General features: G+C 45.8%; 1 protein-coding gene across 3 annotated transcripts; it reads left to right on the top strand.

Moving 5' to 3' along the window:
* Positions 1-7: 7 nt before the first annotated feature.
* On the top strand, positions 8-26,238 carry DYRK2 (dual specificity tyrosine phosphorylation regulated kinase 2). 3 transcript variants are annotated; one of them, XM_075013368.1, is made up of 3 exons: positions 8-126; positions 1,954-2,090; positions 19,898-26,238. In XM_075013368.1, exons 1-3 carry the CDS (start codon positions 96-98, stop codon positions 21,497-21,499), a joined length of 1,770 nt encoding a protein of 589 aa, XP_074869469.1. In that variant the 5' UTR covers positions 8-95; the 3' UTR covers positions 21,500-26,238. The 3 variants fall into 3 exon arrangements, with proteins under 3 accessions (XP_074869469.1, XP_074869460.1, XP_074869450.1); XM_075013359.1 differs by lacking the exon at positions 8-126 and adding an exon at positions 1,206-1,474; XM_075013349.1 differs by lacking the exon at positions 8-126 and having other exon boundaries at positions 1,489-2,090.
* Positions 26,239-27,945: the final 1,707 nt, after the last annotated feature.

The raw sequence follows: 27,945 nt of genomic DNA, 5'->3' as shown, positions 1-27,945 counted from the left end.
GGCCGTCTCCTAGCTTGCTGAAACTGGGAAAAGCCGTACTTCTGTTACACGAGTGTTTTGGAGAAGCAGTGACTCCAAGAGGAGCACAAAGCACAATGACAATCAAGGCACACATCTTCGGTAAAGGTAAAATCACAGCTCCTGCTAATTCTGCTTTCCTCCTAACAGCATAATTTCTTTTTTACTTGGATTGAATTGAACGTAGCTACTTTTCCACCTCATTATTTATTTTGCTCACACTTCTCTCTCTCTCCATATATAGTAATCCTGCACAACTCTTGACCATTCCTTGAACTTCTGCGCTATCAGTGCATTTTATGAGAAATGATAATGTTCCCATGGTGACTGTCATCTTGGGTGCTGCTGATGTGCAGTTTCAGGGCTTGAATAAGCCTTTCCACTTTTTGACACAATCGGACTCCTACAGGATGAGTGGACACCACGGCCACAGAAGCAGGATTCTCTTTCAATTCATTTCTCCCCCTCTTTGCCCTTCTAGTTTTGCTTCAGTGCTTTGAGCCCTCCGAGCTGGTTTTTGTATCGTCCTCATCCCACATTGTTTCACCTTCGCTCAGCCCCATCCACTTCTACTTCCCTGTTCCTGTCCTCTCCCCACAGGCGCCTTATTGATGCTCTCAAGGACTGAGCCCAGATGAAGGGTTCTGTTCACCATCCCAGTGCCGGCGATTGAGGTTTTTTGGGTTTTTGGTTTTTTTTTTGGGCGGGGGCTTTGTAGCTGTCACCCTTTGTGTCACTGAATTGTCTGCCCTCAGCCAGGCCAGCGGGGAGAGCAGGGGAGGCTACGCTTCCTTCGGAAAGGGCGCTCTCCTTTCTCCACTGCCAGAGGGAGCCGCACCTGCCCTTTCTCGCCCCAGACAGGGAGTCTCTCTCCCTCTCTGGCAGCGGGGAACGGCGAGCTGCAGCCAGCAGCATCTTGCATGCAGCTCTGCCTGTCCCCCGGGGAAACCTGCCCAGCCAGGCGAGGAGGCAGGCGATGGCCGCGGCAGCCGCCCAGCCCAGGGGAGGAGGGCGGGGGGAGTGGTTCCCCTTGGGGGTCGCTGGGGCTTTCGGGGCGTGCCCGGGGCTTTCAGCTTCTGAAAGTGAAAGTGGCGGCGGGTGTTTGGGGCGGGGCGGGCCGGGGGCGGAGATCGCCCCTCCGGAGCGGGGTGTTCCCGTTGCCCTGGGCGAGCGTGGGGAGGCGGCTCCGGCCGGGCGCTCCGAGGGAGGGATCGCGGCGCCGGGCCGCCCGCGGGGGGGATGTGCCCGGGCAGGGGCGGCGGCGGCGGCGCGGCAGGCGGCTAGCGGGGCTGCGTTCGGGCCGGCGGGCCGGGGCCATGCAGCGGAGCGAGGCCGAGGAGCCGCGGAGCCGAGCCGCCCTGCCGCGCCTGGCCCCCCGCCTCCCCGCCAGCGGCCATGTTAGCCCGGAAAGCCTCGGCCGGCGCGGCGGCGGCGCTGGGAGCTGCCTGCCCGGCGGGTAAGCGGGGGCCGGGCAGCGCGGCCTTTGCCGGGGAACAACGATCCGGCCGCGGCGGGGCGCGGAGCAGCGCCCCCTCCCGCCCCTGGGCTGCGCCGAGCCCCAGCCCCAGCCCCAGCCCCAGCCCCAGCCCGCCTGCCCCGTCGGCTCGGGGCGGGGGACCCGGAGGACGGGAAGCGGCGGCCATCGGACTGCCCGGCGGGAGCAGCGGGCGATCCGGCCGGCGCTGCCCCGCGGCATGTGCCCGGCCGCGGGCTCGGGCTCGGGCTCGGCCGACGGGCGCCGCGCCCGGGCGGGGCCCGATCCCGCGGCTGCCCGCGCCCCGCCGCCGTGCCACGTTTGCGGGCAGCGTCCCAGGGCTGCTGCGTCCGCGGAGCGGCGCCTGGCGGCGGCGGGAGGCTGCCCCTCCTCCTGCCCCCGCCGCCGGGCTCCGCGCCGCGCGCTCACCCTCTGCTCTCCCTCCCTTCCTCCCTCGGCAGGCAGGGCCGGGGAGAGCGGCCGCCCGCCGCAGTCCTCCCCGGGCAGCGCAGCCGGCGGATCCCGGGCGGGAGCTGGGACCGGCCCGCCGTCACCCATCGCCCTGCCGCCGCTGAGGCCGAGCCACGCCGCCCACACGGTGAGAACCGGGCTGGGGCGGGGGGGGGGGGCTTGGGCTGTTTGCAGCGATCCGGAGCGGGGCACGGACACCCGGCGCGGGCTGCGGGGGGGTCAGACAGCCCCGGAGCCGCCCACCGGCACGAACAGCCAAACGTGCTCGGCGCAGGCCGGCTACCAGCCCGCTGGGCAGGAGCCCGGTAGGGGGCCTGTTAATTACGCGGCCTGCCGGAGCCTGGCTCATTAGGCCTCTCAGCAGCCGCCTTTCAACAGGTCTGGGAAGCGGGCTGCGTATTCTTGACTCCCCCGAAGTTTGCCCGGCTGAGCTAAGACCGCTGCCCCCCAGGAGTCCCGGGGGAGGTGGGGGCGGAGGATGGCTTAGCCAGGCTGCCAGCTGGGCAGGAACTCTGCAGAGGCACGTCTCAGGTAATTCAAAGGAGCTGCCCCAACCTTGCCCGGCTGGGTTAGAAGCTGGCACCTTGTGGTTCCAGCGAGCAGCTGCCTCCCCCACTCTGTTCTCAGTGTCTGGCTTTCAGGGACAAACGCTGCCTTCCAGACGTGCCTGGGGGACCTGCACTGGTATCTCTGTTCCCAGGAATTGGCATGAGGTTGAAAATGAGGTTGGTCCTTCTCACTAGAAGGTAGTGGTACTGCAGCTGGGGGAAAAAAGATGCTGCTCTTCATGGTTTGTCTGATTGGCTCAGGCTGATGGCTCTTTCCCACGGTAACATTCAGTGCTGTATTCAGTGAATAAAAGACTGATATTACTGCTGTACCATACATGCTGCCTGACCTGATGGGGATTTTTAGTTTTCAGGTCTCTGATATCACATTATCTTCCAGTCCTAGCTAATCTCATAGGAATGGAAATTCACAAGCGTGCCACTCTATATGGATGCGACAGGGCATCTCTCCCCTCGCTCTGTGACTGGGTGGATGGGTTGGTCTGTTTGATTATATATAAGCACTAAATAGCTCAGTTTTTTTATTGCATAGATTTTAAATGGTGAAAAATGTATTATTTAAGAAGTACTGCTAGTGTATTTTTCTTTGAGCTAATGATTGCTTCATCAGAGGTTCACAGGCTATCTGGGTAAACATATGGCATAGCTTTAAACTGTAATGTGATTATGGGCTGATAGAAGGTGAAATTCTGCATTTGGGTATGACTGTTGCACTGACTTTCCATGCTTTGTTTAAAAGCATTGTCCTATAGAATAAACACTCTTATTTACAGTAGAAATAGGCTTTTTTTTTCCTGGAAAACAGTGTGATAGTCTACAAATTTTGGCTGCATACCCAAAATCAGCACCTCTCTATATGTACCATAGAGTATATGTCCATAGATACAAGTGCCAAATGATGTTCTGAGTTACACATGTGGGAATGGGTGGAGGTGCTGGTTGAGCTACAAAAAATTGGAAGCGGTTTTTAATTTTTTCTTTTAAGAGCCAAGCATTAGACACCACAAAAAAACATAGGCAGTGATTGTGCGGGCTCCTGGTCTGTTCTTGGGGAGCCTCCTCTTGGACTTAATTGGAGCTCTTCACAGGCATAGAGTGACTCTACTTACAGAGCTGGGGCATAGTCTTGATAATACAGACTCCCAGCCTGGATTTTGTTTTGTTTTCTTAACGCACAAGGGTGGCCAAGCACTGGTATTCTTAGAGGGACCTGAAAGCTGTCTGCTGATGGTTAGAATCTGTGCTTTTGAGATATCTGTTCTGTCACACACAATGTATTTAACCTTGAATACTGTCCTAGAAATGTTGCAGGATGTCTCTCTGAATTTTGTAGGTTGTTATTTTGTGGTTGGTAGAACATGCTAATGTAGTTTTTTGTAGTAGGAATCAGATGTGACATTAGAACAGCAGGTTGTAACATTAAAAACCATTGGGTATATGTATTGCATTGTCATTCTAGAAACTTAGTACCAGTGACCCCGGTTAACACCGGCTGACTAAAACCCCTTTAATTTTATGTCCCAGTGCTTCCTCAACTCAGTCATGTCTAAAATAGAACTTCTCATCTTTCTAGCTGAGGTGTCTCCCTTCCCTCTCTCCATATACTTAAACAGCCCCCATCACTATAGTGTCTGAGTGCCTCCCAAGTAACTAAAACTAAAAATAGCAGTCTCTCCCTCTTGCCTTCCCAGACTGTAGGAAAAAATAGCTTGGCTAGTTTACTGGGGCCGAGTGTGTTGTGCACATGAAGAGCTTACAGAGGAAAGAAATGAGTTTTGCGTTTGATTCTGAAAGTGAAGAGACCCATTGTCATTCTAGTCCAGTGAGTCAAGTTGTCTTAAGGCTTTTTCTACACTGTCAATTGACCAACAAAGCTGTTAATATTCACAGGTCCTTAAGCCCCCTCCCCATGACAAAAACTATACCAAGGCAAGTACCAGCAGAAGGCTTTGTCTACACGATGCAGCTTTTTGTGATATGTCTTTGTTGACATGGCCATTTCCCTAATGCTCTGTCTACAAGTGCTCCCTCCTTTCGGGGGGGGAGGGGCACGTTAATGAGGCACTTTGGAAGATGCTAATGAGGCACTGACATGAATATGCAGCATCTCATTAGCATAGTGGTGGCCGCACACGATTTGAAAGTGCTGTTTCAGAATGCTACCACCCGTGTAACTGGAGGCTTTTCGAAAGGACTACCCCCCATCTTTGGTTTTAGGAATAAGGGGCTTTCGAAGTTGAGGGGGGCTCATTTTGAAAGGCCCCCATCTACATGGGCGGTGGTGTTCCGAAAGCAGCACTTTCGAATCGTGTGCAGCTGTTGTTACGCTAATGAGGTGCTGCATATTCATGTCTCGTGCCTCATTAACATGCGCCCTTTGAAAGGAGGAGTCATGTGTAGACATAGCTTAAAAGTCTGGCAGTGTGAAAGCCGTCGGCAAGTTCTCTGTCACCTCTGTGAGAGGCGTTCGCCCTGTTGACAAGAGACCATTTCTGTTGACAGCGACCTGTTCACATTGCCACTTCCATGGCAAAACGTTTGTTTTGGTGGGGAGGGGAGGGTTGTTTTAAGCACTTAGGAATGCCAAGAGCTCTGTCGTTCAATTGGCAGTGCAGGCAAAGCCTAAATGGTGCTTTGTCTGCCAAGCAAATGCTGCTGATGGGGAGGTGAAAGATTTTTGTCAGCAGGAGTGCCAACAGGTAGCAACGTGGCCATGTAGCTAAAAGGGGTGTAGTACAGAGGAAGCCTTAGTCCAATTCCAGTGGAGATTCTGTTCTGTCTCCTACTCCACTGATCAATAATTTAATTGTTGCTGTGTAGTACGCAGCTTCCTGGGGGATCAGAGAGGGAGTGGGGTGAATATGAGGCCAGAGGTTGTATGATTATAGGAGATTGTTGGTAAGTAGAGAGGCTGCTGTGTATGCGATAGGCAGGTCTGTTTGTTTCTGTTTTTCTAACGAGTGTGTGACTTCTTCCTAATTCTTTCTTTCTCCCTTTCTGCTAGGGATGTTAACGTTTAACTGATTAAGTGGTAAGTCTCATGCTGAAGGGATGAGGCTTATCAAGCCCTCCCCACAACCCCCCGCTGTGACCAGGTGGTTGCTTCAGCACTTGCAGGGGTGCTCTGGGTGGGCTGGAGTAGCCCCCGACTGTGGTGGCCAGGAGGGAGGTGGCTGGGGAGTGGGGAGGGCTGGCTGGGGAGGCTGCCCCAGCTTGACTGGGGTGGGCCACTGTGGATGGGGGATGTTCTGGCTGCACTGGAGCACTTCTACCCTCAGCGGTGCTGTGGGCAGGGACATGCCAGCCAGGCTGAAGCAGCCCTGGTTCCCCTGTGTGCCATGACCACTGGCTGGAGTAGACCCTGTCTGCAGTTGGGGGCTGCTTCAGCCACACCCTCCCCCTCCCCGTTTAATCAGTTAAATGTAGTGATTAACCTGTTAACTAATTAAGCAGGGTTTTACATCCCTACTTTTCACTGATACTGCCCCTCTCATTCTGGGCAGTCAAGCTTCAAACATGGGGTGGTTTCTGATTCTTTGTCTTTTTTCCAAAGTCTGCGCTTGCCTTTCTATTCCCCACTTTCGAAACCCTTCCTTTCTTACCTAGACTGCTGTCACTTTTTCTCCTCAGTCTGTTGTCTCTTCACTGTTGTAGCCAATCAATGTGCTGCAACAAAGATAATTTTCCTTATCTGCTGCCCTGATCATGTAAATCCTCATCCCTCTATGAGCAGTGGTTCCCAACCTTTTCCAGATGGGGACCCATTTTGACAATTCAGGAAGACTTGGGAGCTGTGCCATAACTAGCTAATGTTGTACCTGAGGCAAGAATATAAAATTGCACTGCTCATGTTTATGTAGTTATAGTAGTTGTTTCATAGAAAAAGGGAAAATACATTAATAATAATACTATATTTATTATAGTTAATTATTATTTTATTATTATAGTTGATCTGAGTTGTGGTCGGGGAAAGACCATCATCCACCAACCGTTCCCCACCCACTTCCCCAGCTTAAACCTCAAGCTCAGAAGCTGGAGGGCTGCAGGGAGTCATGCTCAGGGCTTGGAGCATGGGGGCTCTGGGGAGGGTCACACAAACAAAAATGAAAACTGACAAATCAGCTAGTTAGAACAGAAGGGGAGGCAAATGGGGGAGAAGGTGGAGGGGGGAGGACTTACTGCAAGAGTCTATTAAGTGGCTTGCCTGGGATGACTATGCATTTCAAAGGTGGAAAAGTTGTCTTTGTAATGCGTAATTGCTTCTCTATTGATAGAGAGAGCTGCTGGATGTGACAGCATTAAGGAGCTGCAAATGGCTCATTTAAGAGCCACATGCAGCTCTGAGCTGCTGGCAACCCTTAACAAATATAACTGTGACCCAGTGTGTGTTTGGGTCCTGACCCAAAGATTAGGTATCCTTGCTCTTTGAGTCTCTTGAAATTAAAATAATACTAATATAAAATACTGCCACAATGCTAATTTAATCATATATTGCTTTATTACGTTTAACTGTTGTCTTAGACCTAAAAAGCCTAAATTACATGCAGTTGAATACATCTATGCAATAGCAAATATTTATTAGTGTTTGATTGAAATACTCACTAAAGGGCTAAGCTAGGGGTGCATGGACCCACGCTGATCAGCTCCATCTTGATCAGGCTGCTATCATCAATGAACCTTTAAAGAGTTCACTCTTTTGTACTGTTTTTTACACTTTAACAAACAAGTGAAGCCATTGTTTCTAACTCAGCTAAAAACCAGGTTTGGGCCAGTTTGAGGCTATTGCTGGTTCAACATACACACTCCTTCCTTATTATTTACTGTGTCACAGAGAAGGAAGAAGAGGCCTCAGCTACCTTATCAGTTCAGATCCAGTTTTTCCAATTAAGCCATATTCTTCCAAGGCCTTCGCACTACTGCGAACAAACTGACCCTTACATGACCTATGCTTACATGACCTATTCTTTAACATGCTTTTGGAGACCGAGACCCATTTTGACAATTCAGGGAGACTTTGTGACCCAAAGCAATTGAAAACTGGGAGAGGGGGGAGGTTCTCCCCTGGGAAAAACAGCCCGCCCCACCCCCAGCTTAAATTCATCTAGGATCCAAAACACCCCCATGCCCCCAGGCTTAAACCCTTCTCAGCTAGGGTTGCCAGATTTTTTGAAAACATAACATTTCCAAAACCTGGGGCAGGGGCCCTGGCAGCCCTGTATCTGGGAGCTGGCTGGGGCACGGAGCCCTGGCTGGCAGTGCCAGCTGCACAATCCCTGGACAGGGGGGTGGAGGTACCCCACTGCACAGAGTCTGGGAGCCAGCTGGGATGTGGAGTCCTGGCTGTCTCCCAGCCCTGCTCCCGCACCCCTGGCTTAAATCCCTCTCAGCCCCTCCCACCCCCCTCCTACCTTACACAAATTCCGCGCACTGCCGCTGCTGCCCCTTGCTGCTCCTTTGCTGGGCTGCCACTGCTGCCTCTTCTGCATGGCTCCTCCCAGCCCTCCTGCTCCCTTCCCCCACGTGCAGCACAGGCAGTTCCCTGCCCTGCTGCCTCAAACAGGACTCAATTTATTTGGTATAACAGCTGGATCCTTCCTGCTGGCCATTAAACCAATTAAACTGAGTTTCATTTCAGCATGGCAGGGAAGGGCAGGGCAGCGCAGGGGCTGGGAGCCAGAGGAGTGAGCAGTGGAAGAGCTGCAAATGGTTCCTTTAGGAGCCACATGCAGCCCAGAGCCACCCAGGCAGCAGCCCTTACCAAATATAATCATGACCCATAGGTTGGGAATCCCTGGTATAAATTAACCCTTTATATCCTACAGAGTTTATCTATCATCTTATCTCTGTCCTCCCTTCCATCTGTGCTTTTATTACTTGTTGCATCCACCTTTGTATACCGCACTGTGTCAGCTTCTCATGTCTTACAGCAATTCTTAGTCATCTTCTTCCAGTGCCTAAGGCTGAATTAACCTTTCCTCTACAATGCATCAAACTACTTTGTTCTCCTTCTTTGTGATCCTCTTAAAATTTTCCGATTTCTAGTTAGTTTTTTATTATTGACTATCTGCCATCTACACCCTATTCTTCTGCCTCAATTCATAATCCTAACTTTTACCTTAATATTACAGTATAAAAGAGATTCCCAAGCCATGGTCCTCAAAGAGTTGATTGGTCACATGCTGCTAGTTCTCCCTGTTTTTAATTGCTTAATCTCCTTAAGATGGTTGAAAATACATTACTTTGCTATTGTTATTTTTCCATGTAATCAGCTACTCTCATTGCCATAAAGATGTTATGTGACTTTGATTGGAAATGTTTGTACAGTAAACCCTCGATTTAATGGACTAATGTGGGGGGAGGGGTGTCTGTTAATGCTGAAAGTCCACTCTCCTACTCTGGTAGCTCCTCCAGCCTGGCGGTGGCTCTGGTGAGTCTCTGGCATTTATTTGAAGGTGGGGAGTTGGCAGAAAGGAGTAAAAGAAATTTCAAAGTTGGGCACGTATTTTGAAGCATCCGTGGCTGTACTGCCTGTCAGCACTTCGAAGTTAGCAGCTTCGAAATTTGCATGTCCACCCTTATGCTAACAAGGTGCTTCATATGCAGGGAAGTGCCTCATTGATATTCCTCAATCTGTGTCATTTCTGTGCCCCTGTCAAAGAAGGGAGCTAGTGTAGACACAGACAAACTCTTGTTCTAGGTTTTTTGTGGAATTGGTTAATTGTAAGTAATTACAATGCAACGATTTCCCATTTAATACATAAATCTATTTTAGGATTTTCTATACTGCCCATCACTGTAGGATCAAGGATAAGGCTTTGTGATGGGGTTTTGGGGTCCCCCAAGCTCTGCACCCTGTCCGCAGGTAGGAGAGTCTCTCACTCAGCAGGAAAACAGCGGGTTTATTAGCCGACAGGACACAGCATTGTACAGAGGAGTCAGTACAGCAGGAAGTACAGCAGCCAGTCCAATCCATGTTGAGGTGGGGAGGCCCCGAGGGGCCCCCAGAGACGGGGCTTTGCCCCCTTCTTTGTCTCTCTCTTCCTTAGCCCAGACTCCCTGCTTCCCACTCCCAGTTCCAGTTCCAACCCCTCAGGCTCCACCTCCTCCTTTTGTCTCCAGTACAAAGGTTTTACCTGGTCGTCAGGGTTACCCTTAGCAGGAGCCCCACACCCTCTGTGAGCCACACACACACACACAGGTATCCCCCACTCCATCACATCTCTCCCCCCTTCCAGACCGAACTGAGCGGGGTCACTCAGCCAGTGACCTGGGGAAGTTCGGGGCCCTCCCCTTGTGATCGGGCATCGGCTGTATCCTTAGTGCTCCCCTTGACATGCACCACCTCCATGTTATAATCCTGCTGGGGGAGGCTCGAAGTCAGGAGCTTGGTATTGGCCCTTTTTATGTGATGCAGCCGGGCAAGTCCCTTTAGTTCCCTGAGGTTGGTCGGTTTTCCTGCCTCTGTCTCTGGTCCATCAGCCACATTCTTAAGTCGGGCAGGCAGAGCCCATACAGATGCTGCAGCACCAACAGATTAAACAGCTCCTCTCTGGTCTGGGCCCTGCCCCGTCTGCCCACCAGTCCACACAGCTGCTTCGGCACATGTTTGGAATTCAGTTACAGTCCAGTAAAGAAAGGTACAAATGCTTCCATTCTTGGCATTTAGCCAGACCACCAAAATGGCAGTGTGCCTCAGTTTCCCCTTCTATGCCACACAATAGGTTTGGAATGTTCCTTCTCATGTCAGAGGTTGCAAGACTAGTTACAGGGAACAGTGGTGACATTTCAGAGTTACAGACTCCTTTAACACACAATTTATGCTTTTACATTAATGTAATTATGTTACATGGCTCTTTCCAAACATTTAGTACATGGTACAATTTTACAGCTTTGGGTAGCAGCATCCAGTGGTTACAGCAGTTAGTGTGAGTAACAGAACAAACCCATTGCAATTATACATTTACGTTGCACTTTGGTAGACCACAACCTTTGTGTAACCTTCTTGAGAATCTGGTATTTTGGGGCTAAATGGCTGAGGCCTTTCTTTGCACCATCAAGTTTTAATCTTCTCTCTTGCACCCTGGGGTGGAAATCTGATCTTTCTGGGTGTGCCCTCCCTTCTAACAAGAGCTGGGCCATTGATGACCTTAGGGAGACTTTCCCCTCCCAGCCAGCCTGGAAATTTGCAAACCAAACTGCTTTTTGAAAGTTGTATTGTGAGTCCCAGATGCAGAATCCACATGGAGGAATCCCCGTTTATCCCTTACTGGCCCACCAGGCCCAAAGCTTCTTTGTCCTTTCACCTCCAACTACTGCCTCCCCATGGAATCAGAAGTTGAATTCAGTATAAGAATATAAGTGTTTCCACCATTTGGAGATGGGGAATTGCTGGCCCTCTCGTGCATCCTACAGAGACTGGCTGTGCAGCAGTTTTACTTGGTTTTCACAGGGCTGCTCACACTCCCTGATAGTTTTCACTTTACTTGGACCAACTTTCAGTTCCTGAGAAACTTTTACACTGCCTGCATTGGACCCTTGCAGAGCACAGCCAGTGGTTTCACACTCAGGCAGGTCCTGGCCATCAGGAGCTGAGGCAGACTTCTCCCCAGGCAAAGGGCTGGCTCTGGTGCTTACAGACATGCACCTTTCCTGTTCACTCTTCTTCACCTCACTCCCATTTTCTGCAGTCCCCACAGATGGGTTAGGAAAAGTTTCAGGGAAATTATTTTCCTCAAGAGCTCCCCCAAACAATAACTCACCCCTGTCTGCCTCCACGGGGGCACTGCTCCCTTGAGCCACAACCAGCTCCTGGGGTTCACCTACACCCAGGATTACTTTTGGCCCATCAGGCAGATTCCCACATAATCCCCTTCCAGGCAGACAGCTAGTACCACCAGACAGAAGGTTAGGATCCCTTTCCTCCCTTCTGCTGCCAGCTTTCTTATTTTTATCAGGCAGCGTAACTCCATTGCCAGTCTGCTCTTCCTGTGTCCTGGCGAGAGGATGACTGTGGTGGGACAGAGTCCTCTCACCCCTCCCAGTAACAACTCAGCATCAGGCAAAGAACAAGTACTAGAATCATCTGGTCTCTGGGATTTCCTGATGATACTAACTGGATTAGACCAAGTTAAAGCATCATCCCCCTGAGAGACACAGAGGTAGGCCCACTTCCCATCTGGGCTTCAGCAGCACTTAGATCCAGCTCTGGGATCTTGGCCCCATCTCGAGCCCCCCCAGGCTCACACAAAGGAGTCACTTCCCCAGAAGCAGAAGCACTTTTCTTGCACCAAGGACCAGCGTCCTTATCAGGGATACCACTGCCCATCCCAGAGCCATTCCCTCTGCTCCAGCCCCCATGGCTGGATTCAGAGACACACCTGGAATGCTCTTTCCTGGGGTTCCCTCTCCAGCCACCCCAGGCTGGGGAATCTTCCTCAGACAATGGACGAGTTTCCTCGCTGGCACCTTTTTTAAACGCAGGCTCTGCTCTCTTCCCAGGCTGCTGCCAGAAGGTGAGGCAGCTTCTCTCAGAGACAACTTGCCATTCCCAGTGGGCAAGCTGCTTTCCTGCACAGACACACAGGCACCTTCCTCGGCCCAGACCTGGAAAACTCTTCACAGGTCTGTCTTGGCAGCTAGTAGACGATGGGCTGGAATCACTCCTTCCCTCCTTGAACTGTGGCAGGCCACTCGGTTCAGAGCTCCAGGCAGTCCAGGGTTCTCTGCCCCAATCTGGGCTCACCCCTGCAGGATTTTCCTTAACCCTCAGCTCTGCCACTGCACATCCACGCTGCCTTGTCCAGCTCCTTTAATCTCGATTCGGTTTCCAGGTGCTGCCACTTCACAGCAGAGTTGCTGAGCGTGGTTGCAGGCTCTTAGGCTGATGCCCTCTGCACCCCACGATTCCTGGAAGAATCCCTTCAGTGTGCCAGGCTCCTTGCGGGTCACACGTTCCCCAGGGTTAGGCCGTAGGCCCTTCCGCCCTCTGGGACCGACTCCAACAGACTCCCAGTGGAACCCTTTCTTCGCTGTGACACCCGCTCTCAAGGACCATGAGCACACTGTTTTGGGAAGAACTCATTCAGCGTGTCAGCCTCCTTGTGGGTCACTTGTTCCTGGGGGTTGGGCCCTCAGCCCCTCCACCTTCTGGGACCAACTCCAACTGACTCCCAGGAGTAACCACTCCTCGGGTGTGACACCCTCTCTCGAGGACCATGACCACAGTTGCTTGGGTTCGGCTGCAGGCCCCTTCGCCTTGGGGAGCTGCACCTCACTGTCCTTCAGCACACCTGGGTCTCGCAGGCCCCACTTCTTCTGGGGCCCCGGTCACTTACTGCTGGATGCTCCATCCTCAGGGTGCAGAACATCCCACTCCTGACACCAGTGTGATGGGGTTCTGGGCTCCCCCAAGCTCTGCACCCTGTCCGCAGGCAGGAGAGTCTCTCACTCAGCAGGAAAACAGCGGCTTTGTTAGCCGACAGGACACAGCATCGTACAGAGGAGTCAGTACAGCAGGCAGAGACAGCCAGTCCAATCCATGTTGAGGAGAGGAGGCCCCGAGGGGCCCCCAGAGCCGGGGCCTTGCCCCTTCCTTTGTCTCTCTCTTCCTTAGCCCAGACTCCCTGCTTCCCACTCCCAGTTCCAGTTCCAACCCCTCAGTCTCCACCTCCTCCTTTTGTCTCCAGTACAAAGGTGTTACCTGGTCGTCAGGGTTACCCTCAGCAGGAGCCCCACACCCTCTGTGAGCCACACACACACAGGTATCCCCCACTCCATCACAGGCTTATACTTGATCCTACAGCATTGGGCAATATAGAAAATCCTAAGAGAGATTTGTGTACTAAATGGGTATTGTGTGCACGTGTACAAGTGATTGCTAACCAGTTCCATTAATTTTTAGAACACTGACACAATTTATAAGTATTTACAACTAGTATGGTTGTGATTGTAGAACAGTTTTCCTTGGAACCTCTTGTCCTCACATATTGATACATTTCTGCAACATTTATTTATTGTGGGCTGAATTTTTTCATGACCTAGTTGATGGGGATATGTGGATATTTTGTATCCCTTCCTACCTATTTCCATAAAATGAACAAATCCAGTTTTGCAGCAGGTAATTTACAAAGAGTAGTGATAAAGGAATTTTTCAACCACCAGTCTGATATCTGTATAATTTTTAGTGAACACTTTGTGCTTGGATAAGTGTGAGAATAAATGACCTATAAAAGAAGTTATGTCTCTGAACATGTGGGCGGGAAAACATCCTGTGAAGTGACATATGCTGCAGAGGTATATACAGATGTATAGCTCTGTAGCTATTTGGTGACAGGAATTTACAAATTCCTTTGTGGAAGCAGAAAGGGTTTATACATTTCTCAGGCTTACGCTGGCGGATGCAAGGATTGCGAGGGCAACAAGCTTTTCACTGCTGTTCTAGGAAGCGTAAAGACCTTTATAGCTCTTCAGACCCATTAAGGGAGGTTCATGGAACTTACAGGTGTCACTGAGGAAGCCTGGAAGGTCTACAAGGCTGAGCCTGAAAAAATATTCAACACCCATTATTCAGAGGTCTAGGTCTGCTAGAGAGAGGTCGAGGTGGCAAAATGCTGGTGAGAATTCTATCTCCGCCCCTCCTGAGTGATGGGAAGAAGACAACTGCTGTGATTCCTGTGAAATACTACCCTGGGAAGTCCATGTGGCAGGGAGAGATGTCAGCTTTTATTGCTGGTTAACAGGTATCTGATAAATCTGAACCCTTTTTGGGTTGTTGGGTAGGAGAAAGAGTTCTCTCACCCAAAAACTGCTTATTGCCATTGGAGCTGGGAAGTGGGGAGAAGCTATTTTTGAGCCTTCTTCCCTTTTAAATAGCTCTCCAGTACTTTCCTCTGCTTTTGCACATGCACTTTTGCAACAGAACAATTAGTTTAGTGCTATCTAGAATCCAGTGAGAAGCGATAAAAACCTGAGCAGTCTTGTCAGTTTCATTCATGTGCTTAGAAAGCCTGCGTGCAGCAGGAGAAATGCGGACCCTGTCTCGAGGCTCAGGAAGGCAGAACTATATTGTATAAGATTTGGAAAGCTTATCTGAACCCATATTCATTAGGAAACAATTCCTGTCCCAGCTGAAGAGTGGATAAATAGATTTGTTTTTAAATTCCTAGTACAAGCAAATAACTCCATTTCAAGTAATGTACATCCTCTAGTGAAATCTGCAGTGCTTGCAGAATTCAGAAGTCAACTTAGTCCTAAAAACCAGGAGAATCAAATAATTAAAAAATTGTAGCATTGAGTACTTAAGAAAATTCTGAGAGATATTTTCTTCCTCAATGCCATCTATGCCTCGTTGCTCTTAAGCAGTATTTTCCACTCCTGTCTCAAGTATATTTTAATTCAGTGGTTTGCAAACTTTTCCCCCTAGTTACTGTCCCAGACTGTTTGCATACCCCCCAATCAGCCCCAAACCATTCACGGACCCCCATCAAAGCCAATTCTAGCTGCCATGTGCACTTCATTAAATGAAAAAGGGAGCCACAACTTAGATTTTCAGACAGCAATTAATAGCATTATTGGAAGATACTTAATTTAAAAGTAAGAAGTGTAATTTGGCAATTTGTTTAAAACTTATTTTCTGTGATCATTTTCATTTATCTTTTATTTTTGCACAGACCCCTTGCAATACCCTGATGGACCCCCCAGGGGTCTGCGGACCCCAAGTTGGGAACCACTGTTCTAATTTGTAGTTTATGTTTCATAAACTGTGCTTGAACTAATGTTGCAGAAGAAACTTTATCTTCTCAGAGTTCTTGGTATTTGTGTTTGCAACCTGCATATTTATGAATACCGTGTTTTCACATCTCTTATTTACACAGTCTTTTAATTCTGGGTAGACTGAAGCCTTCCTGAGCCCTTTCCCCAAACCAAAAAAACACTCCATGTGATTTGGAGCTTGTGAAATATGCTTACTGACTGCTCTGTGCACTGAAGTCAAAGAGGTATAGCACTCTGAGAAATACAGCAACTTTCTAGACCCTGCCACACAAATATTCTTCAAACTTGACAGGGAGGAATTGTCCTAGAGGGTCACTGGGTAGTTAAGTCTTCTTGGGCTACGTCTAGATCCCAGTAATTTGTCGACAGATATTTTCCAACAAAAACTTCTGTTGACAGATCGCGGACAAAATGCCAAGTGGATCGCAAGAGTGATCCGCTCTGTCGACAGAGTGTGGCCAGGCTACCTAGCTGCTCTCTCGGCAAAATGGCCAGCTAGAAGCACAGCAGACAGGGCTGCCTGGTGTCCCGGAAGCCATGTCTGTTGACAGAGGGCTCCCGAAATGTCCAGACCAGCTTTCTGTTGACAGATTGCTGTTGACAAAGGGGTTCTGCCTCATGGGGAGCGTAATACAGCTGTCGACAAAAGTGCTGCATTGTGTCGATTTACTGTCAACAGACTGCTTTAGGAATCTGGATGCTCCCTGGGTTTTATTGACAAAACCTTCTGTTGTAGACATAGCCTTGGGAGTACAATTCATGGCATTTGAGACTTCAAGCAAAGGAAGCAGTTAGTTCAACATTCTGTATCTCTCCACTGTGTTTGAATGATACAAGCTCCTTTACTCTGCATGATAGTGTGTTGTAAAACTTCATTTAAGATCAGTCAGAGTTGATTGCCTGCACCCAGTGTTGCAAGTTACGATCTTGAAATAAAATAGACTTGTTATTAGATCTGAGTCCAAATATATGTAGAGAAACAATAACCTCAGCAGAAACAATCCCCAGGAACCCTGGAGGGTTTTTCTATTGTGGAAACTTAAGATGTGCAAAGGGAAAGAATATCATCGGAACCTGAGGCCAGCATCCAGGTTGCTCGCTCATGGGGAAATGAATGATTTTACAAAGAAATGTCTGTCATGTTAGAATGAAACCCACAAGAGAACCATGTAATATCCTAGATCTGCACTACATGCGAGGTTTTCTCCAGGGAAAACCCTTTCCTCGGCAGTTAAAACATTGCCTGAAATCAGGGTGTACCGCGGTCTTTTTCAGAATTGCATTTTAGTATCTTTTTAATATAAATAGTGGGTGTGCTTCTGGTTGTAAGAATAGGAAAAGTCCACTGATGAAAGTCCACTGATCCTGCTGACATGATCTTCCTATCTGACAACATTAGTGCGCTTTTGGTTAATGGTTTGGCATTACTTGTGAGGCCATTAAGTCAGGAGTGAGACAACAGGAGGAGTTATTGGTACTGTGGTACAACTTAGAGGCTTTAGCCAGGTTTGGTGTGCTATTTTGCCAATAAGTCCACCATTCAAACCCATGGCATGAGGCAGCTTGAGCTCTGAATAGATGAGCAGTTGAAAAGTGGAAGAAAGAAAGTGTTTCCTTCCTATTCTGCAGGTGGGAAGTTGAGGGATCAAAGAGATTAAAGAAGTTCTGTGGTAGAGCTGGGAGATCTCTAAAGTCCGAAAGCAGTGCTTCAACTGCAAGCCATTGTTCCCCTCTGTTCTACCTTTTAATCTCTGTCATGGTAAAGATGTAAGTTTGTTTTTGGCAAGATTTTATCATCAAAATATTAATCCAGTAATCTATCTCGCATGTTAACAGAACGCTAACCAGACACCCCCTTTATTTTGTTTATGTCCCACAACAGTAATATTAGAGTGATAGTCTCACAGTCTGGTTTAAAGAATATTTTTTAAATGAATCCGTGAGCTGTCATTCACAGCCCTTGTCTTGATACTGAAATTGTGAAATTGGCTTCAAAGATTGATAGCTTTGTAGTTAGAGAGTTGGCCTTGTAAAGCTAGAGTTGTGAGTTTAGTTCTTGAGGGGGCCTTTTGAGTGTGTGGGGCAGGTTAAATTTAAAAAAAAGTTGTGAGGGATGATGATAGGTTCTGCTGGGAGTGCGGAGGAACTGGACTGGATGACCTCTCAAGGTCCCTCCTAGTTCTTTGAAATTTGTACGTCTCCATGCATATAGTTGTGTTTAATGATTTAGAACCCATAATTCTAAAGAAATTTTAAACCTTGAGGATTGTGTAGCCTTATTTTCACTGTTTTATCCTTGCAACTTTTTCTAAGAGTTAATGTAGAAAAATCAGACCCCAGACCGTTATAACTGATAGTCCCATGTTCACGACAGGCACAAATTAGGAAGATTCATTTTAGGCCTGTTTCTCAGAAGTACTGAGCATGTGCAACTTCACTTGAAGTCACTGTCACCGCTCCAAAATCAGGTCTTTAGATCCAAGCTCATCCCAGGTCTAACTGCATTGGCAGCATATTTGTTATTTGAATTTGAATTAATTAGTTACATTAAAACTTAATATCGCTACCTTTTTACTCACATTTAGTCTCTCATTGTCTTTGGTTGAGTTATATTAAGGATGAATTTGAATTTTAAAGTTACACAAAGTTATTTTTAATTTTTATCATTTTAATTTACAGTTTTTGATGAATGAGTTTACAGATTGTTTAAAGCCCTTTTTACAAGACTGGCTATCCTCCATATAGAGCAAATGAGAAATTACCAAGAATCAGCATTAGAAGCAAGGGTTTGCTTCTGTAGTTCTTGTTTCTCCTTACAAATTGCTGTTATACAAACAGTTGCTTTTCATGCTTCTGATCACTTACTTTATTCTTTAAAAATGCTTGAGGTCCATCATACAAACTATTAAAAAAATCTAAAGCCGGTCGTAATTATTTAAATTACAGGAATGCAAAGATTTGGACTGTATGCTGCTAGAAGTAGGGATTTTTTTTCTTTGTTTAGTGTTTGTACAGGGTCCAGCTCTCAATCCTGATAGGTGCTGCTCGTTCCACTTCCCTCATCTAGCACCCTCGGGACCTGATTGGTCCTGGATGAGGGAATTTGCAAGATGATGGGAGGTCCCCTGCTCTGGCCACCCAGTCTGCTGCTGGCCTCTCTTTTGCTGCCACCCGCCACTGCCCCCACTTTAGCCCCAGAGCTCCCTCACCACCTGACTGGACCTTGGCCCCTGCTAGGCCAACACCAACTTGGTCACATTGAACTACTGGCCGCTGAGATCACTTCAGCACTGGCCAGCCTGCTAGACTTGGCCCAGGCCCCATGGGTGCCAGCTCCGGACGCAGCCACGGCCAAGGCCATGTGGCGCCGGCTCAGCCTTTACTGGGGTATTGGCCTGGCCCCCAAGAATGGCGGCTGGCTGTGGCACAGACCAGGCCGCTGGCTCTGGCCCTGGCCCTGTGGCAAACAGCTGTGGCACAGGCCGGGCTGCCAGCTCTGGGCCTGGCCCTGTGGACACCGGCTGTGGCACGGACCGGGCTGCTGATGCTGGTCCCGACCATGTGGAGTCCGTCTGTGGCATGGGCCCTGTGAAGACTGGCACAGCCCCAGCCCCGCAGGTACCTGATGCAGCCCCAGCCAGGCTGTTAGCATGGCCCCAGCTCTGGAGGCACCAGGTGCTGCCCTGGCCTCACTGAGGCTGTCTCCAGACGGCTGTGCCTGTGGCCAGAGACACAAGTCTCGCTGGGCTCCCCTGCCTAAGGTAGCCAGGCTTTCCGTACTAAATTCCCACCCTGGCGTCTCTGATCCAGTAACATCCATGGTCCTGCCATACAACAGATGTTGCCAGATGAGAGAATGCTGCTTTTGGGAGTTTCAGCCAGTATTATAACGTGAATAAAGGACTCAGTTCAGCAGCATGCTTAAGCGTGTGCTTTTAAGTCCCATTGACATAAGTGCATTGCAGAACTGTGGCTCTAGAGTCTATAAATGTTAAACTCAGTCTCTTGCAATTTTGTAACATCCATTTTTTTTTTGAAGTGTTGAAGCACGTTCCCTGTGGCTTAAAATTGTATGTGACAGCCTTTGTCCCACAGTAAATTTTGGAAGGTGTTAAAACCCTGATTTTTAAGAATTTGTAAAGGGGGTGGAACTAAATGTGCCTGATCAGTACAAGTTCCTGCAGGCAATGTGAATCTCTAGCATAACTGAAATGGCTATTTTGTATTCTGTAGAGTCAAGTTTAATTTTCCTCCAGAGTCTTTTTGATGTTGCTGGGCTGATGCCTTACAGATTCCCTGGAGAAATTATTAGCCCATGATAGGACCATATTCTTGTTTGCCTTGTTTCAAACCTCTTATTTAAATGGTCATGACAATGTGGAAAGTTCAGAAATACATGAGACGCTAAGATCTTTAAAATCCAACCAATCACTAAAGATAGCAGGGGATATTGGTCATGTTTATAACCTAGCTGTAGAAACACGGTTACCTGGCTTGAATTGGGCATGGTGGGGATTGGCGGAAGAAATTTTGAAACATGAAAAAAGTGCAAAACAAAATGTTCTAATTGGAACAATATTGTTTCGAATTTTAGGTTGGAGGCAGTAAGCACACAATGAATGAGCACCTGCACGTCGGTAGCCACGGACAGATTCAGGTTCAACAGCTGTTTGAAGATAATAGCAACAAGCGGACAGTTCTAACAACACAACCCAATGGGCTTGCAGCCGTAAGCAAATCTGGATTGTCAGTGGTGCAGGACAGACAGCTGGACAGTGCTCATAGGCGACAGGGGAGCTCTAGTTCTTTAAAATCAACAGATGGAACAGGGAAGCTGAAAGCCTCCTTTATGACCCCAGAGCAAGCAATGAAGCAATACATGCAAAAACTAACCACCTTTGAGCATCATGAAATTTTCAGTTACCCTGAAATATACTTTTTGGGTCCAAATGCAAAGAAGCGGCAAGGTGTGAGCGGAGGTCCAAATAATAGCGGTTATGATGATGACCAGGGATCTTACGTGCAAGTACCCCACGATCATATTGCATACAGGTATGAGGTCCTGAAAGTTATAGGAAAAGGAAGTTTTGGGCAAGTTGTCAAGGCTTACGATCACAAGACCCATCAACATGTGGCATTAAAAATGGTGAGAAATGAAAAACGTTTCCACCGCCAAGCAGCAGAAGAAATTAGAATTCTGGAGCATCTCAAGAAACAGGATAAGGACAACAACATGAATGTTATTCACATGCTGGAAAACTTTACATTCCGCAGCCATATCTGCATGACATTTGAGTTGCTGAGCATGAACCTTTACGAGCTAATAAAGAAAAACAAATTTCAGGGCTTCAGCCTGCCGCTAGTCCGCAAGTTTGCCCACTCCATTTTGCAGTGCTTAGATGCTTTGCACAAAAATAGAATCATTCACTGTGACCTTAAACCAGAAAACATTCTGTTGAAACAACAGGGTAGAAGTGGTATTAAAGTTATTGATTTTGGCTCTAGTTGTTATGAGCATCAGCGTGTCTACACTTACATTCAGTCACGTTTCTACCGGGCTCCAGAGGTGATCCTTGGTGCTCGTTACGGGATGCCTATTGATATGTGGAGCTTGGGCTGCATTCTGGCAGAGCTTTTAACAGGTTATCCACTCTTACCTGGAGAAGATGAAGGGGACCAGCTGGCTTGTATGATAGAGCTACTGGGCATGCCCTCCCAAAAACTACTAGATTCATCCAAACGAGCCAAAAATTTTGTGAGCTCTAAAGGTTATCCCCGTTATTGTACTGTTACCACGTTGTCTGATGGTTCTGTTATCCTCAATGGTGGACGCTCCCGAAGGGGAAAATTGCGTGGCCCACCAGAGAGCAGAGAGTGGGGGAATGCGTTAAAGGGATGTGATGATCCCCTCTTTCTGGACTTCTTAAAACAGTGTTTAGAATGGGATCCAGCTATACGCATAACACCCAGCCAGGCTTTACGGCATCCCTGGCTTAGGAGACGTTTGCCAAAGCCTCCAACTGGAGAGAAGGCAGCAGCAAAACGACTAACAGAAAGCACTGGTGCTATAACGTCAATTTCCAAGTTACCTCCACCATCAAGCTCAGCTTCAAAACTGAGGACTAATTTGGCACAGATGACAGATGCCAATGGGAATATTCAGCAGAGAACAGTGTTGCCAAAACTCGTTAGCTGAGTTTGAATAACCCAATGCTGGTCATATGAGAAATTCTCCATTGCTGAGCCTTATTCATATGAAAACGTAGCTCAGATTTTTATTTGCTCAATAACTTTATTCACGTGTATCTTTTTGGCACTTATTTTAAATGTAAGAAATGTTGATTTTGTTTTTATAAAAATTTGGGGACAATGCTTTAAGTTTTTATACTTCTTTTTAAAATTGTTTGTTTTCTAAAGTACAATTAGCCTTACTGTAATTAGTGTGGTACAGTAATAAACATCAGTGGCAGGCCACTGCTTACAACACAACTGTTATCCATTACAGCTCAGTGTCAAAGGTGTTAACCATTTTTTCCCCCGTGGTTCATATTAGTTTTCCCTTAGGGTAAATTTGCAATACTTTTCCTTCTTTGATTTCATTACAGATCTAGGTTCTGATCCTGCAAAATATTTAACATGGGTGCTTAATTTGATGCCATTGGGTCTACTCAAATGAGTAGAGTCAAGCACCTGTGGAAGTGTTTGTTTCCAGAATTGAGGCCACAGCATGTTGTAATGTCAATATACAGATTGAACCTCTATAATCCGGAACTCTTTTGTCTGGTAACAATCTGTAATCCAGAATTATTTTAGTTATCACGGGTGAGGCCAAGTTTTCTGTTGTCACATAAAATTTGTTTCCAGCCAGCAGTCCTGGCTCTCAGTGTTCTGTGCTGTTATTTACCTGTAATTTATCCCAGTGTCTCCTAAGAACCCAGTAAGCAGTGGAAGTGTTGCTAATGCTGCTAGACAATATTGACCTGTTGTGGTCCTGCAAATTCTCTCCTATGGCGCTACAACAGTGCTGGATTAGAGAGGTTCAACCAGTGGTACCTTGGAAGAAATGATAGTTTGTAGCAATGATACAGCTACATCCTAGAGGTTTATTTTTAAAGAAAAAAGAAACAAAATTATTGACTAAAACAAATATTCAGATATAAGACAGAAAAAGTAAACAGTGTCCATGACTAAAATTACCCTTTTGGCATTTAGACTGTGCAAAATAGAGAGATGAGCAGACAGCGGGAGGATAAATGAAGGTGAAAATGTGTTTCTCTAAAACTTAACATGACTGACAGGCTACTTTCTACAGATGAAGTAATATACAGCAAAATTGTTTTGCACATAGTTTAGTTGGACAACCTGTATTCATGTTTGGTTTCTTCTTTCTCTCCTGTTTTCTTCTTTCTCTGCTTAAGTGCAGCTAGGCCTCCCTACATAACACATTCAGAGCTGCTTGCACTCTCATCTTCGTGCTGAATCTTCCAGACTGTTAATGCAACAGAAATTTCACAAATCTTTTTTTTTTTTTTCCAGATACTGTGTCTGATGGATTATGAATTCTTTGGCACATTTTAACTTCAGATCAAATTTTTATATGAGGGCAAATGTTTTGCACCTTCTAGATAACTATCCATTTTTAGCAAACAAGACAATAGACAAGAAAGCTATTACATAAAGATTATTAATTCTGAGCATCTGCAAGTGTTAATTGTTTCCTCAGTGGAGTGCTGGGAAAACATCAACTTAATCAGTGCAGTAAACTGATGCAATACATCTCTAAGGGGAAACAAACATTAAAGAGATGATAAATGGTTTGAATTAATGGTTAGCATGGTAGCTGAAGAGAATTTTGAAGGAATGGTAGAAATTTACATAGATTTGTGTGTGTGTGCTTTTTTTGTTTTTAAACTGCACTCACGGGAGCAAGTTGGTCTTTTTCAGGGAGTGATCTCTATAGAGATAGGATGAGAATGGTCACACATGTAGTATGCTTTCACTAATAACAGTTGGTTAAAATCAGTATTCTATAACAAACAGTGACCAGGATGATCTGCCTTTGATGCGTGAAGTATATGAAATTTGAAGAAAGTAAAACATAATCTAGAAGGATTTGCAGATACGAGTACAAGAGAGGTTTGTGTGGGTTGCAGAAAACTTTAATAACCTTATTATAAACAATGTTTATATGCATTAAGTTACTTGTAAAGTTATTAAAAGTACTTAAAGCATGGTCCCCAGAAAGGCCAAGAAAGTTTCCAGTTAAGTTGTCATTCATATTCATTGAGCATTTTCAATTAAAAAGAAAGTAACTTAACTTTTATTTAACTTACGACTTTGGGGCCAGGATATGGAAAAGAAATGACCCTATTCTCAGGAAACGTATAATAAAACTATTTGCCAAAAGGTCAGTACATGAAGAAATCCTGAAAATTAATTTTGATGATGATCGATAAAATAATTTTCTTACTGTATTTTTAAAATTATAATTTCCTGACTCTGGTGAAATTAAATTATTTAGAAAATGTTAAATGTACACAATTTTATACAGTATGTGGAAGTGCAATATATAAACCTGTACGGAATCATATTAGAAATGAAATATAAGTAGTAACAGTGGCTTTTGGAATCTAAATATCTGGTGATTTATAATTGGTAATTCTAGGTCTGGAAGAAGATTTATTTACATATAAAATAAACCAATTAAGCTCCTAGGATCTCTACTCACTCTTTCGAAAATCAGCAAGGGTTAAAACACAGGAATTCAATTAAGTTAGAAAAAATATTTCCCCATTGTATTTTTTTAAAATAAACATTGGAAACTTGTTTCTGCTTTAAATGTAAACTTAAGGTGAAAAGATACATAATTTCATGGGTCATTAGTGAGCTAAAACCAATGTTTTCCTATTAATTTAACCAGTTTTTAACTGCAAATAATGCATTTGTGATTGATTTTATTCATAAATGCTACCGGAAACTTTTAAGCCAAAATATAGTGTGCAGAGCTATTTTTTAACCCAAATACAGTAAACTTCCTCTACATATGACAGAACAGCTATTTTACAGATTTTAGTGATATAGCTCTTGTTATAGTTTATTCATAAATGTAGAAAGGAAGGGGAAACAAGAATGTGGTATTGCTTCTTGCATTGGTGTGATTTAATAAGGGCTCTGATAATGAGGCTGATCGAAGTGACTTGGAAACAGTGCTTAGTCTCACATGTTACCATTGTCTAGAGATGTCTGAGCTATTGTCAGATTTAGTAACAGCACCGTGTTGTCTTGTCTTTGGTTGCAGTCTCATTGGGCTCTGTTTCTTGCACCACTGGAGTGTTCCTTACCACTTAAGTGTGTTGGAACAACAGAGTGATGCAAGATGTGTAGATTAACAGACTTATCAATTGTGCTTTTGGTGTTAACAATGTGCCTTTTGTTGCCATGTTGTAGGGCAGGCATCTTTGCCTCTTTAACCCTTTGAATATGGAATAATAAGGATGAAATCTATTTTTAAATGCTTTACTTATCGTGGAACATCCTTTATGTTTTCAAGGCCTTAATAGAAAACATAAGGCAATCATAGCATGTTGGATAAAAAGTTTTGCTAGGGCTTGTCTACATTAGCCCCCTTCTTTGAAGGGGGCCTGGTAATCAGCCTAAGCGGGGAATAGCCATGAGGTGCTGCGATGCATATGCAGCACCCCATTAGGCTAATTTTTGCCATGCAAACTTCAAAGTTGATAACTTTGGAGCGCCAGCAAGCCGTGTAACCGTGGGCCCTTTAAAGTACCCACGCAGCTTCAAAGTGAGAGTAAGGGCACTTTGAAGTTGTGCGGGTACTTCGAAGTGCCTGTGGCTACACGGCTTGCCAGCACTTCAAACTTATCCACTTGGAAGTTTGCGTGGCGAAAATTAGCCTAATTGGCCTAACCTCATTGCTATATTTCCTGCTTGGGCTGATTACCATTCTCCCTTCGAAGAAGGGGGCTAGTGTAGACCCAGTCTTATTGTAGTAACTTCTATGCTACTTAAGGGGTTAAAGATGGCACTTCATGATTAGTTATATCTTAACATCAGACTGATTTTTTAAATATGTTTTTGTTATAGTAACACTAGACAGAAATCAACTGTATTTGTAAAAATTTACCTCAAACTGTTTAATTTTATAGTGTGATTTAATCCCAGGGCATTTGGTATGAACCAAAGTGCATTCCTTTTATATGTGCCTGGCTCTAATAAGGGTGGCCAGGGATTTTTACAATTTGGGTGCAAGGCACTTAAGCCACTTTTAACTTGGTGGGTGGTTTGGAGTGAGAAAAGACTCCATAAGAATGTTAGAACACTTTAGACAAACGTAGCATTGGGCTATATTTGAATCTTTAGGAAAGCCTGTGCATTATTTGATGCTCTCCATTTTTGTAACTTTTTTTTCCCCCCATGAGTAATTTTCTGGTAAGTAGAAGAACTTTTTTTAAAAAATTTCTTTTGGTAAAGATTTTAATATTGCCTATCTTGAGGCTGCGGTAGCATTTAAATAAAAAAGCATTTGTGAATTATTGTTTGTAGGGCTTGTACATCTCTGCTACAAATTGTAATTACTCAGCTCAACTGCTTCAATTATGTCTAAGCAGTAGCTTGGGTTTGTATTGAGCAACGAGTTAGACACGTGACTGTAATATGCTGCAACTGTGTGTACTGGAAACGTGAAAAATGATTGAATGTGGACTGTGTATATATGTTTGTATAATTTTCTGTGAGATGCTGCTGTCGCCACTAAACATTAAATATGTTATAGTGGATTTTAAGCCTAAATGGCCAGTTTATGATACTGTGTGTATTGTACAGCTGATGACAGGAGTAAGACTGTTTTAGTGCATATTTGTTACAGTTTATTGTTGTGGCCAGAGATCATTTCAGAATAAAATTTTATGTACCACTTTTCTTCTTTCTACTGCAGTTTGAGTTGTCTGATTGTAAGGAGCCCTTGGATGCTGGCGTTTCCTAGAGAAACAAAGGCCTCTTCCTGTGCCTGTTGAAGTCAATGGCAAAGTGCTGTCTGTCTTTAGCAGTGCAGGGTGAGTCTGTAGGCCAAGATCCTTAAAGATATTGAGGTTCCTGTATCTTAGTGAGTTAGGCACCTTTATATCTTTGAGGATCCGGGCCTAAATGCTCAGTGGGACCTATATACAGCATCTACACAAACTTTTTATATAGATACTGGAGGCATGGTCCAAGTGTGTTTGTCAGACTTTGCAGAGAGACCAATAAATCCACATGTATGCCACAGTGCTAAATGTGTATATTGGACCAAATTCTGCTCTCAGTAAAATTGATATAAATCCAGAATAACTTTATTCTTCATTGCCAGATTATACGGGTCCCCAAACATAGTTAAATGGGCCAAATTCTCTTCTCAGTTACTCCAGAGCTTCTCCAGGAGAAGCTCATCACAGGTGTAACTGAGAGCAAATGGATATTAGGAGTCTGAGGAATTTGATGTCACTTTTAGTACCTTTTCTCACTGTCAGGGAAATTTCTGCAGTAGGACAACAAATGCATAGAAATGTAAATGCCTGTTAAATTAAGTGTATATTCCCAAACCCACATAACCAGTTCAATACAATTTTGTAACCAGTAGCAGTCCATCATTATGTTCATCTCCATGTTCTTTTTGGGATCAGGCCAGATGCTGTGTTTTGTTTTAAAGGATTTCCTTTCCCTCTTAAATGTGTTGCCTTTCCTTTATTCTCCTTTTCCCCAGCTGTATATTTGCCTCTCTTATTTCTGAGAGGGGTAGCCATGCTGAAGTGCGTCTTACCTATGAAAGCTCATTAACTTAATAAATAAAATTGTTAGTTTTTAAGGTGCTACAGGTCTGCTACTTCTGCTTATTCATATAGGCCGTGTCTACACTAGCCCAAAACTTCGAAATGGCCATGCAAATGGCCTTTTCGAAGTTTACTAATGAAACACTGAAATACATATTCAGCGCCTCATTAGAATGTCGGCAGCCACAGCACTTCGAAATTGACGTGGCTCACCGCCGCGTGGCTCGTCCAGACAGGGCTCCTTTTTGAAAGGACCCCAGAAACATCAAAATCGCCTAGGAATAAGTTTTGGGCTAGTGTAGACACAGCCATAGCATGATAGTATGTATTAAACAGCATTTTTAATGCAAGCAAAAAAAGTGTCAAGAACATGAGATGGAAATGTTATATAGCTGTATAAATGTGCATGGCTCTTTAGCAGCTAACTTACCCTCACATATATCCTGTGTCTGTTTCTATCTTGGCAATATTTTCCATAGCCAGGTAACTGTGTACTATCACTGCAGATTAGACTTCTCTGGGTTTCCTTTGTAGCAATCCAAATAAAGAATATGAGAAGCACAATTAATCCTGATCTCTTACAGGAGAGCATTTCTCACTTTGTGCTGCTGCTGCTTTTCTTGTACATCCTATTTTGACTCTTATTTTTTCAGACCTTTTTTAAACATCCTTTTTCAGCTTGGAGTTGTTCCTTAGCCTATATCAAAAGATGACAAGAAAGGCTAATGATCTGGTGAAGCAGCTTAGGGAGGAGTTTCTGTGCAGAGGCCATGGTGTGTGAAGAGGTACAAAAACAAAGATGGGGGGAAAAAAACAG

This window comes from Carettochelys insculpta, chromosome 1 (assembly GCF_033958435.1).
Source record: "Carettochelys insculpta isolate YL-2023 chromosome 1, ASM3395843v1, whole genome shotgun sequence".
NCBI lineage: Eukaryota > Metazoa > Chordata > Testudines > Carettochelyidae > Carettochelys > Carettochelys insculpta.
This window is presented reverse-complemented; position numbering and strand designations above follow the sequence as displayed.